General features: G+C 42.9%; 1 protein-coding gene across 2 annotated transcripts in view; it reads right to left on the bottom strand.

The window, feature by feature from the left end:
* Positions 1-13,530, bottom strand: part of BRAP (BRCA1 associated protein) — a 91,412-nt gene that overhangs the window by 55,411 nt on the left and 22,471 nt on the right. For both annotated transcript variants that reach the window (XM_077462010.1, XM_077462009.1), the window contains exons 4-5: positions 11,222-11,411; positions 5,940-6,053 (exon numbers count right to left, since the gene is read on the bottom strand). In XM_077462010.1, the coding sequence (XP_077318136.1) occupies positions 5,940-6,053; positions 11,222-11,411 (304 nt within the window). The remainder of the gene's footprint in view (positions 1-5,939; positions 6,054-11,221; positions 11,412-13,530) is intronic.

Below are 13,530 nucleotides of genomic sequence, written 5' to 3'. Positions count from 1 at the left end.
CAAATTTCAAACATATATGGACATTCACAAATACGTTCGCAGGATTAATATCAAAAGACATTTTGCGAGCATCCCTGTTAAACAAGGGGGAGTAGTCCAACAACAATTTCATCATTCGGGATCAGCAAATGCCTCCACCTTCAACCCTCCTGGAGCTCTTGCGCCCTCATTGAGGGTGTTTAGGAATGTGGTTTTGAGGGACTTAGAATCCATTAAAATTACCAATTGTAAGATGGGGAAAGAATTGGAGGAGGGGTTGGATTATGTCTGCAATAATAAGGAATTGGTAATTGGCCCTGCGGATAAGGGTGGGGGAATTGTTGTCATAGATCGGAAGGATTACCTCCAGGAAATGCATAAGATTGTAGGAGATCAGGATACATATATTCCCCTACCAAGTAATCCGGTCTTTCATTACAAAGAAATCTTGCAAACTTTGGTCCAGAGGGGATTTCGGTTGGGTATCCTCAAATGAGAAAGAACAAACTTTTTTGATTCCCAAGGCACCGTGAGTTCCGGTATTGTACTGTTTACCCAAGATCCCTAAGGCCCCTTTCACACGGACGATCCATTCAGGTCAGCCTGTCAGTTTTTCAGGTGGACCAGAACGGATGCTCCATAGAGGTCTATGGCACGTCGGATGTCAGGGGTGACATGTCCGCTGACATCCGACCCGCTCCAATCCAAAAAAGTGTGAGGAAGAAAAACCCATTTTTCCATCCGTCTGTGGATCAGATGACGATGGACACTGCGGTCCGTCGTCACCCGATCTCCCATAGGGGAGAGCGGCACTGCGACAGGTCCATCCCTGCACAGTGTGCAGAGACGGACCTGTCCTCTGCCTACTCAGCAGAGATCGCTCGGCGATCCCCGCTGAGCAAGTGGATATCCAGAGCCTTACTTGCCCCCGGGACTCCCAATAGTCAGTGGCATTGATTCTGTCACGTCCCGGGTGGGCAAATAGACTATTTTCTCCAGCCACTTGTGCAACAAATGCCATTGTACCTAAAAGATACGAGGCATGTTATTAATCTTTTGTCAGAATTAAAGCCTGGTGGTCAAACTTGGTTGGTAACAGCTGATGTTTCTTCATTGTATAGTATCATACCACATAATTTGGGATTATCAGCTGTCAAATACTATTTAAACATGGTTTCAAAAATACCCCAAAAACAACAGGCATTTATTATGGATCTGCTAGAATATGCAGAGAACCACAACTATTTTTGGTTTGATGATGGTTACTACTGGCAACAGTGGGGTGTGGCAATGGGGGCCAAGTATGCCCTGAGCTTGGATAATCTGTTTATGGCCAAGTGGGAGCAGGATGTCATCTATATGAACCGTAACCCACATTTAATCTTTTGGGCAAGGTACATTGATGACGTCCTCCTCCTATGGAACGGCTCTGCCACTGAACTTGACGAGTTCTTTTCAACCATCAATAACAATGCTACAGGAATCAGGTTTGTTCACGAGGCTAGCCAGGAAAAGGTACATTTCTTGGACCTCACTATATCAAAAGGTGAAGGTTGCTTCAAGGCGATCACTTACTTTAAAAAAACTGATCAGAATGCCTTCATATCTTTAGTTCCCACAAACACTCTTGGCTAAAAGTAATACCAAAAAGCCAGTTCGTTAGGATGAGACGCAACTGCACACAAATAGAGGACTACAAACTACAAGCTGGCGTCTTGAAACATAGGCTGCAGGAGAAAGGTTACGATCTGGGCATCTTGGAGGCTACTATAGAGGAAGTGGCCAAGATTGATAGATCAGTACTATTAGAAGGGGGTCCAAGGAAGGTGAAAGATAGACCTGTTATACCTTTCATTACAACATAGTCAACGCAGCATTATCTGATCAAAGAGATAATTCGCAAACATTGGCATCTGTTAGAAAATGATAGGATCAAAACGTTCCTACCAGCTGATCCACAGCTGATTTTTAGAGGGGTTCCCTCTCTTAGGGATAGGATTGCCCCCAATGTTGTGGATCCTCCCCCCCAAAGATCTTTTTTCCAGAACATCTCGAGTTACCATCAATGCCGCAGATGTCAAGTGTGTACATTAAATAAGAGCAAGATGAGAAAAACCGAATCCTTCATCTCAACAAGTACATCAAAGGAATACAAAATGGAACCATTTGTCACTTGTAGCTCCACAGGGGTTGTGTATCTACTACAATGCCCGTGTGGGCTTCAATACATTGGCAGGACCAAGCGATCGATGCAGGTTAGTTTGGGAGAACACATTGCCAACACAAAAATTGGCTTCAAATACCATTCGTTGTCGAAACACTATGATATTTGTCATAAACATAATTCATTGCTGCAAATAGATACTTACCGTATTTATTGGCGTATAACACGCACTTTTTTCCCCTTGAAATCAGGGGGAAATCGTGGGTGCGTGTTATACGCCGATCCGCCACCATTTTGGAGCCTCTGGGCGGCTGTCGGCAGCCTTCGGCCCTTCTCGGCGGGCAAAAGCCGACGAGAAGGGCCGAAGGCGGGCGAGAACTTCCGAGCGCCTTCGAGATACACAGGACATCTCGGTGGTGCCATTTTTAAAAATAAACACTGAAAATGACACTAACAAGGGGACAAGGCTGCAACGATGGACAAGGCTGCATGACAAAGCTGCATAGGACACTGACAAGGGTGCAATGATGGACAAGGCTGCAGATGGACACTGATAAGGCTGCATTGATGGGCATTTAAATGCAAGTTTTTTTTCCTTAACCACTTCGCACCCAGGCCAATTCTGACATTTCTCTCCTACATGTAAAATTCCAAATTTTTTTGCTAGAAAATGACATAGAACCCCCAAACAGTATATATTTTTTTTAGCAAAGACCCTAGAGAATACAATGGCGCTTGTTGCAACTTTTTATCTTGCACGGTATTTGCGCAGCAATTTTCGAACACGTTTTTTTCAGAAAAAAAAACAACTGTTTCATGCTTTAAAAAAAAAAAAAAAAAAAAAAAAACTGTAAAGTTAGCCCAATTTTTTTGCATAATGTGAAAGAGGAGGATACGCCGAGTAAATAGATACCCAACATGTCATGCTTCAAAATTGCACGCGCTCGTGGAATGGCGCCAAACGTTGGTATTTAAAAATCCCCATAGGCGACGCTTTAAATTTTTTTACTGGTTACATATTTTGGGTTACAGAGGAGGTCTAGGGCTAGAATTATTGCTCTCGCTCTAACGTTCGCGCCGATACCTCACGTGTGGTTTGAACACAGTTTTCATATGTGGGCGGGACTTACGTATGCGTTCACTTCTGTGTGCGAGCTCACGGGGACAGGGGCGCTTTAAATTTTTTTTTTTTTTATTGTTAATTTTATTTTTATTTTTTTAGTTTTACACTTAAAGTCAATTTTTTTTTTTTATTCCTATTACAAGGAATGTAAACATCCCTTGTAGTAGGAATATGGCACGATCAGACCTATTTACAGTGAAATATGGGGTCAATAAGACCCCATATCTCACCTCTAGGCTGGGAAGAATAAAAAAAAAAAAAAAAAAAAAAACACGATCCTGGCTTCCTAGCCAGATCGGCGCCGTTAATTTGAATACCGAGGCCGGGCGTGACGTCATAACATCGCGCCCGGCCTTCCGAACGATCATAGAGACTCCGGGGACAATCTAGTCCGCCGGAAATCTCTATGATTACTTGCTGGGGCCGGCGGATCCTGTGACCGACTCACCGATGGAAACGGTGAGTCAGTAGAAGCACTGGAGGGTGGCGGGAGGGGTCCCCTCCCGCCGCCCCTTAGAACAATAAAGCGGTGGAACAGCCACTATGATCATTCTTATGGTGCAGGGAATCGCCGGCTGAAAACGGCAATATCTGAATGAGGTCTGTGGCCTCAGGCATCATTTAGATATAACCACTGAAAGCCCATGACGTCAATAGACGTAGTGTGGGAACCAAGTGGTTAAAATTCCCTCCTAAACTTGGGGTGCGTGTTATACGCCGATAAATACGGTATAAAGTGGGCAGTTTTTGGCATTCCGCCATGCAAGGGCAGCAGCCTTATTCCAGGATGGAGTTTTTTAGTACGGGGACGCTCAGAGCTGGGCATTCCTAGTGTGATGTACGGTATAATTACGCCACCCGTGCCCCTGGACGACGTCATCTGTGATGAAACGGCGTAGGGAGGAGCGGCATGCGGACGTCACCGCAAACAAAATGCAAGGTGCGGAAGGAACGGGCTGTATCTCGAGAGCCGGCCGGCTCGATTTTAAACACAACGCCTTTTATTATTGCTACAAAATTTTAGTGTAAACTCTGCTTTTTTTTTATATTATTAAATTGAAATTGAATTACACTATGGAAGCCTTCTCTTTTTATGTTTAATATGGGGATAAACTGACTGCGGGCAATTCCAAGAATATTTGGCTGAGAAGTGGGGACATTGTGCTGGCGAGCATAGAGACCCGGGCTGGGGAATAAGCCACAGGCGATTTTTGATCTCCTTAAAAAGAGATCATTTCAGCTGGTATCTCAGGTGGAGGAATCTTTCCTATCCCAATCAACTCACCATTTCTTGGGTGTTTTTCTGCTTGAAGTCACCATTGACCAAGGAATGGAGGATTTTTAGTTTGAACATTTTCGGGAAATATATCTCACCTAGAATTTTTTGCATATTTTTTGGACTTTTGGAATTAAAAAGAGCTATATTTTTATTTTTTTTATTTTTTTATACTTGTTTTTGCTTTATGTACATAACTAGTAGCAACAGTGTACAGCAAGTGGTTTGGGAGCCAGCGCAGCTTATTTTTTTACAAATATCACAGAAATGTTATCATCAAGCCATTTCAAGGAGAGGTTTAAAGTTTAAAAAGGTTTAAAAAAAAAAAAAAAAAAAAAAAAAAAAAAGGGGAGGTTAATACAGAGAGGTTCAATGTGCTCAATCACAAATGTTCTGTTCACAAAGGGGAAAGAAGTTGAAAAGAAAGGGACCAATTCAAAAAGTTGTAAGAATGCTTAAGGCATACTAAAGGGCCCCATAAGCACCATCAGAACATTGCTTGAGATGTCACTTCAGTACATTTTGTACGTGCTTTTGTAGCTTGATAAATTAGGGTCATAAAACCAAAACGTTTATTCATAACAAGGCAACATCTCTCACTATCCACACAGAAAGAAACATATTCACACAACACATCCATGTGATTTGTTATTCTTTCAGGATCAAAAAAGGCTTAAAGGGGTTGTAAAGACAGTGCCGGTGCCCCCAGCCCCCCCGTTTTACTTACCTGACCCCTCGAAAATCTCACGCTCGTCCCGACGTTCTCTTCACCACTCAGCCTGGCCGCTGATTGGCTCGCACTGCTGTCAATCACAACCACTGACGCGGAGTGCCGGGGGGCAGGCCGTGTGATACAGCGAGCGGCTATAGCCGCCGGCTGTATCATGGGAGCGCGCCCGCAGGGGCTTCTCACCATGCGAGGAAGCTCGCATGAACATGAGAAGTACCTGCGGGAGGAAGCATAGACAGCCGCCGAGGAACCCCAGAAGAGCAGGTTCGGGGCCACTCTGTGCAAAACGAGCTGCACAGTGGAGGTAAGTATAACATTTTTTTTTTTTTTTTTTTTTTAAATAACAAAGAAGAAGATTTACTTTACAATCCCTTTAATTCGTATACATAATACAATTTTCCTTTTGATTTACCAAAACCATATAATACGAGGTAACACTTAAAATGCTTTCAATTTGTATGCAATAGGGAAGGCCCTTGTACTACATAGTTGAAGGTAAATCTAAAGGAAATCAGCAATAGGAAAGGAAGCCATAACGATTTCAAACAATAAAGGCAAAAGTTATAGCTTCATAAATTAAGTCTATTCTCTGAATCTCTGCTACAACTCTGATGTAGCTACAGTTTTAAACTCATAGATTATATATACATACACACAATATACTCACATCTTCAGACTTTAAAACTTCTGCTCTTTCCACATAGACCAGCTGACAAACATCTTCTTCTATAGAGTTGAACTGGCGTCCGTTGCTTTCTATGTAAAAGCTATCTGCCTCTGCCTGCAGGCAAGAAAGAAAAATGTAACTGAGGCACCCAATGTAACATGCAGTCTAATGAGCAGCACTGGCAGACTTTAGAAGTGGCAGCACAGCTTTGGTCCTGAAGCACCTATGGCATTTGGACCTCTGCAGGTGATCTCACTCAACACAGAATTTATACACAATGTTTCTCTAGATAAATCTTCTGTCATGTTTTTTTTTTTCTCTCCATGCCTGCCACAGTCACATGGAGTGAACATCCTTTGTTGGTCTCTATACATGCGAATTGGGAGATTCCAGTGTACACTTGTACTGCAATTGTGCCTTTTCAGATCTCATGATATTGTTTCACATGTATTTTTCATGTATACAACAGATCAACAATTTAGGCCAAAAATAAACAGAACACAAACAAAATGTGCTGTTCTAATATTTGTGCATAAAAGATATTTATGCTATATTAAAGCGATTGTAAACGATCACCTTGTAAAAACAAACAACCAATTCAGTTTGAAATAGAAATGAAAGGCAAAACATTTGTGTATAGATATTAAGTCACAAAAAAACAACCAAACAAAAACACATATAAAAAAAATAAATAAAAGGTATTTATCAGTGACCACATTCACTCTGTTCTCAGCTGCATAAAAGCTGGGGAGGGGGGATCACCGGAGAACTGACCATAGTGTGCTCTCCTGCTTAGCGTGGTAAGTTTTTAATAGGAAAGCTAGGGGACTGGCAGGAACACCAGGGATTTCACATAAAGGAAGCAACACAGAGAACAGGATACTTTCTTATACAAGTAAATAGTACAGCAAATACATATCAGGAACATTATGTTTTTGGGTAACAGACACCCAGGGAGCATCGCCAATGACCAATCATGTAATGGAGTGGCCATATTTTATTTTTAAATGTTAGGCTCATTTTAAATAAAACCACTATTGGAGATAGTAGAATAGGCTGCCACCACATGCAAAGTAATAGTAGCTTCAGTATTTTGAGGCACTGACATGATCAGCATGATAGCCAATGCATGCTTAGCAGTCCTAAAGCCAGGGAAGCAAAATTTTCTGATGGAAGGGAAGACAGAAAAACAAAAATAAAAAACGCAGGTAGAAGAGCCTGGTCATGAGACCAGCCTTTTTTACACTTTACAGGGTTCTCCCTGCTGCGGTAATTACAAAGAACTCTGTGGAAAACCACTGGCTCCCTGATGTGGCCTGTATTTTATGAAAGATTTGTGAAATGCAGACTACAGCGTGAACTACCAAAGTGGAAAGCCATTAATATCCACTCCCCTTTATAAATGCCTATGATTTGGTGAGAGCACGGAAAGATTTCAATTTTTTTGTCTGTGTTAAGTTGGGGCGATCATCCCTCAGTTGCTGTACAAGACACAATTGACAGGAAATACCCGTTTACACAGTTATCAGATGAGTCTCTATTGGGGGATTTCCCCTCAACTCCCTTTGTGACAACTATAAGGCTCAGTTCACACTGCCGCGACCTGAAAACCACAGGATTTACAGTGCTACTTTGCCAGGCAACATTAGTGCAACTTTAGCGGGACTTTGAAGCAACTTTAGGGAATGCCTGTGTAATCTTCCAAATGACATCAATTAAGGCTCCATTCACACACGTACGACTCCAAATTTGAGCCGACTTTGTAGTGCAGCTTTGACGCAACTTTGGATAAGTGCAACTTGGATACGACTTTGGCATTAACCAGTGACAATGGACAACTGTTGCACACAAGTTGCATTGTATAAAATTCAGGTAGGACTTTCATGCAATTTCTGAGGGTTAACATTGAAGTCTATGCAGGGCCGTCATTGGAAGCGGTGTTCGGGGTGCTTGACAAATTTGCCACGTTCTCCGGACTCCGAGTTAACTGGGAGAAGTCCACGGTGATCGTTATTGACTCGGGTGCCAGGGCTCTTGCATCCAGCAGGGTCCCCATAGCTTGGGTGGAGGAGTTTAAGTATTTGGGGATACATATATCACCCCGAGTGGGGGACTTTATGTCTCTTAATCTTCTACCATTATTGACAAGGGTCAAAGTACAACTGGAGGCATGGAAACATCTGCCGCTGTCTCTGATTGGTAGGGTTAACCTACTTAAAATGAAAATCCTGCCGGTTTTTCTCTACCTTTTGCGGAACACTCCGATTTGGATTCCCTGTTCTTTTTTTCGACGGGTTAATAGTCTTTTTAACTCCTTTTTATGGGCCGCTGGACATCCCAGGATAAGTTTGCGTACTTTACAGGAACCCTGGGGTCAGGGCGGATTGGCGCTACCTGATCTTTTCAAATATTTTATAGCGGGACAGATGGTGATTGTTAGGCACTGGTTGACGAAGGACGCTGGGGACTCAGCGACGGTATTGGAGGCAGCCCGTCTAGGTTCTTATGAGAGTTTGTCTTATCTAGTCTATAGGGGCCCACAGACTGCCTCACCCTTGACCGCCTCCATGCGAATGACAGTACGCGCGTGGGATAAGGCACAGGCTTTGATCAAAACAGAGGCAGGGAGCTGGTCACAGGACACCCCTCTCTGGTTTAATCCCAGACTGTCTCATTTTGGTGCGATTCCGGATCCAGTAATTTGGGCCAGAGTCGGCATCAAACAATTGAAACATATAGTGGGGGGGACAAGGCTGTACACGTTTGATCAACTGAGAGAAAAATATACCCTCCCTAATTGGTATTTCTTTCGCTACCTCCAGTTGAGGCACGCCTTCCTTACTCAGTTTGGTTCTGATGCTTTGGAACTGGGTGTGTCTCCCGTGGAGAGCATGCTGCGAAGGGAGGACCTGATAAAACCCCTCTCTGCAGTTTATAAAGAACTGTTTATGCAAAGGCCAAAAATGCTTACAAAGTGTAGAGACACATGGAGTGCATTGGTTACAGATTTCGGGGGGAGGATTGGGATGATATGTGGGATTACCCATTTAAGACGCTAGTATCAGCCAGAGATAGGCTCATTCAATTTAAGCTTTTACACAGGGTGTACTATACCCCGGCAAGGATAGCTGGGATATATGGCACAGATGCGGCGGTGTGCTGGCGCTGCCCGGACAATCATGCTGACTTCAACCATGTGTTCTGGCGGTGCCGGCAGATACAGGTATTCTGGAAGGGGGTGACACACACTATACAGACGGTGCTTTCGGTGCCGATTCCTGTTACGGTAGCGATCTGTTTACTCGGGCTGGTGGAGGAGTTGGCGCCCAGAAGGGCACAAAGAATTATGATTTCTCTTTCTTTGTTCTATGCCCGTAAGGCTATTCTGTTGTGTTGGAAGAGTCCAGAGCCACCCACGGTGTCATTCTGGAAAAGTATAATTAACAAATCACTACCAATGTATAAAGCTACTTACTTGAGCAGGGGATGCCCTAAAAAATTTGAGAAAGTGTGGCAATGTTGGCTAGATGCTAATGGTACTGTGAATTAATCCATTGTGTTGAGGCTGGGGTTTTTGATTTTAGGTTTGCTATGCTGGGCGGGGGAGTGATTTGAGTATGATATTTTTCTGTATGCGGGTTGGATGGTATTGTTATGGATGTCTTAGACATGTAATATTTGTTATAGTTGGAAATATGGAATGTGATTTAGTATTGGTTGGAAGGCTGCACAGGGGATTAAGGGGGGGGGGGGGGGTTGGTATATGTGTGTTGTACTGTGTGTGTTGATAAAACTGTTAATAAATAAAAATTTACAAAAAAACATTGAAGTCTATGGCACTCAAGGTGCATGAAAGGCGGACCAAAGTAATGCATGAACTACTTTGAAGTTGTTGCAACTTTAGGTCGTGCATATATGTATGAATGGTTATCATTGGAAAACATGGAGAATGACTTGTCATGCAACTTTGATGCCTGGAATTAAAGAAAAAAAAAAAAAAAAAAAAAAGCAGATTTCTACTTGTTTTAACAGCATCTCCCAGCCATCACATGACTCCAGGCTCTCTGCCCTTCCTGTCCGATAGCTCCAGAGGGGAGGGTCGAGATTCCCCCGCTGATGTCAGCCGGAAAGGCAGGGAGGAGAGAGCTTTCAGTCATGTGATCGCTGAGATGCTGTTTTTTGTTTTGTTTTTTGCATAAAGCACAGGCACTATGATACAGCTTTTTATCCTACAGAGGGGATATAAAAAGGTCAGATCATTTTGAAGCAGCAGGGAGAGGAACAGAGCAGCGCTAGTGAGAGCTGACAGGTGGGGAGGGGGAGGACAGAGGGGGACACAAAAGAGCTGCAGATAGTAATGGATGACGGAGGCAAGTACACTGACCATGGTATCAGGGTTTAGCAGCCCTCATATCATGGTCAGCATAAGGGGCAGGGGGGGGGGGTATAAACTGGCAGGATCAGCCAGGTATTTTAGGTGTTACAGGGGGCCAAATAACACAGCACAAGCACTGTGCTGTTATTCATGCTTTATGGGAACGGGAGCAAATGTTTTTGTTTTTGGGTTAACAAACGCTTTAACATCAGGGGCGATCAAAGTTAACAGGGCTAGGCTGTGCTTACTCACTGTGGGGAAGGTAAAAATCTGTGTTCCTGCTTAGCAGAAACTTAGGATCAGTGCCTTCCCTTCTGACAGAACAGCAAAAATCTGCCTTGTTTACATGGGCAGATTGTCCTTCTGCCCGTGTAATCATTAGGTTCCAGCAGACATTGAGTCCATGACACCCGCTGCTGGGCGCCTGCTGTGTATAATCACAGCGGGAGCAGATCGCTGGCAGCATGCGCATATACCCCAGTATATCTGCGGTGGGCGGTCGTTAAGTGGTTAATTACATTTATTCCCAGCTCCCTGAGCAGAGAACTTCCCCCAATGCTCCGGTGCACTGTCCTTCAACGTTCTCTGTCCTGTTCAATGAAGGGCCAAGGTTCCTGTATCAGTTTTGACAACATCAGAGGAACTTGAACCACTGGAGCCTTGGGGAGAAGAGGCTGTGGGGACCAGTCTAGAAGCATGGAAAAGCCAGTAGGAGTAGACGATTCAGGTAGATAAATCTGCTTTACCAAACCCCCTAGTCAGAAATCACCGGTAACATCTAACCCTTACGGTGTGGATACAGCCCCTCAGAATTGTTAGTACCTTTTTGAAGCTCAACTCCAGGAAACCTAACACTTCAGCACTGGTTATCTTTTATAAGGAAATTAACAAAAAACAAGAAAACTACCTGGGAACTGAATTTTATTAGAACCATGTACTGATTGGGTGTAGAGTCCCGAATGATTTTCATATGTTCGATAACTTCATTAAACGGGGCGACAAATTTCATCAGATCGTGGCTTGTCATTGCCGCTGGAACGGTAAGAATACAAAGCATTGCGCTGCGTCGGACATCCTCTTTCAGTGAGGTCATCTTACTAGAGAGAAAAGGCATGTATAACTTATCACATTTAACATATCATCTGCTGGGTCTTTGTACAAGCTAATAGCAAACATGAAAGAATTTTCAAATTTTCAGTAAATTGTTTATTTCATAAAATAAAAGACCAAAATATATTTCAAGGTCAACACACAGGTTCCAAGCAACTACATGTGTCCACAGATATACACAGCATGGCCTGGCCCCACCCCCTGCTTCCTCTTCACTGGCTGTGATTTACAGCAGCAGGAGCCATTGGCCTATGTCTCTGAGCCTATGAGGAGATAGAGGGCAGCAAGATTTGTTTTGTGTGTTTCTAGATTTTCTTGCTCAACTTCACATACATACAGTACAGAAAGTCAGTTCATTTTAAACAGAAGCTGTTTTATAGTAGAACTTTCACAATATTCGCCTACAGAAATTCACTATATTATAGAACAGCACTGTAGCTCCACTACAACATAGCTGATAAATTAGGTGCATGAGCTCTTATTAAACCAGGCGGAGCATGCAAACAGGTGGATTCCAGGGGAAAGGTAAGTATTTATGCAACTTCCTGATTTGGTGCTGCGTGACAAAAATTGCTTTAACTGTTTTAGTGAACTACTCTGTCTAAGAGGGGGGGAGGGGGGTTGTAAATGTAAAGCCAGAGTTTTTATTTATTTTTTAAATAAACATGTCATACTTTCGGGCTCTGTGCAATGGTTTTACACAGAGTAGCCCTGATCCTCCTCTTCTGGGGTCTCCTGCTGGCAATCTTGACTCCTCCCCCTGCTGAGTGCCCACCATAGCAAACCGCTTGCTATAGGGGCACTCTTGTGGGCTCGATCCTGAGCTGGCTCTGTGTGTCCACAGATATACACAGCATGGCCTGGCCCCACCCTCTGTTTCCTCTTCACTGGCTGCGATTTACAGCAGCAGGAGCCATTGGCCTATGTCTCTGAGCCTATGAGGAGAGAGAGGGCAGAGATTCGCTGCTCTTGTGCACAGCGCTGGATCAGGATTTGACTCAGGTAATTATAAGTGGGCTGGCAAAAAAACCTTAAGTATTTAGAACTACTTTAAAGCTATCGTCTTGTTTTAACTACTACTACTTATAGGAGGAATCAGAAGGCCCTGCTCGTTATGTTTAAATAGTTTGTCTGGACCGAGCTGGTCCAAACAAACGATTTGCTTCACTAACATATGCAGTGTTTGTCAGTGTTGTATGAATACTATGTAGCCTCAGCTACATATAGTACACTGCGATGTGTACAAAGCTTTCTCTGATTGGCTGAGGCAAACAGATGAAGTCACAATATCTGTTTCAGTCAACTAGAAGCTTTGTATTCGTTTAATAAAAAGCTTTCTGTGAACGGCTGTTCCAGGAGCTGGAAAGATACTGTTAGATAGTGTTCCCCATACTGGAAACCAGTGCTGTATACCATACATAGTCAAGGCTACATACAGTGCCAACAGCCACTGCATGAGTTAGTGAAGTAGTTTGCTTGGCCCAAACGTAGTATTTAAACTGCACAAAAAAACAAAAAAAAAACAAAGTCGATCAGCATAAGAGTATGCTCAGCAAGGGGAGCCGTGCTGAAGAAAATTAATATACAGTCTACCGAAAAGGAGTTAATGCTTTTTTTTGTTTTTTGGATTCTAATGGGAAACTCATAGAAAATCTTCCAACTGTTTTAGGTTTATCACTGGGGAGATTTTTTTTTTTTTTGTGCCCAGAAAAAAAAAACAAACAAAAAAAAAAAAAAAACCCACACAGGACAGGAAAATACTCCAGCAAGGGCAAAAACAGCAGAAAAAAAAATAAATAAAAAAAAAAAAAACACACCTTTGTTACCAGAGTAGAAAACAGATTTTTTTGGGGGACTTTTGTCACTACAGTGACTATTTCTGTTGAGCTCCTGACCCAGTGACAAAAATTCAACAAATTTTAATCTTTTTGTAGTACTTCCAGATCTGTACAGTAATTCAGCATGAAAAGTTGTCTTTATACAGTATATTTTATGGTTTTTGAGAAATTTTTACATGCTTGCAGTTCAGCTTTAGCATACTGGAAAAATTATTTGAACCACCAAAGCTATAATTAGTACCATGACCTCAACTTTTTTTAAACCTAT

Source organism: Lithobates pipiens, unplaced genomic scaffold, assembly GCF_037356315.1.
Source record: "Lithobates pipiens isolate NorthernLeopardFrog02 unplaced genomic scaffold, aLitPip1_a1.2 Scaffold_3, whole genome shotgun sequence".
NCBI lineage: Eukaryota > Metazoa > Chordata > Amphibia > Anura > Ranidae > Lithobates > Lithobates pipiens.
This window is presented reverse-complemented; position numbering and strand designations above follow the sequence as displayed.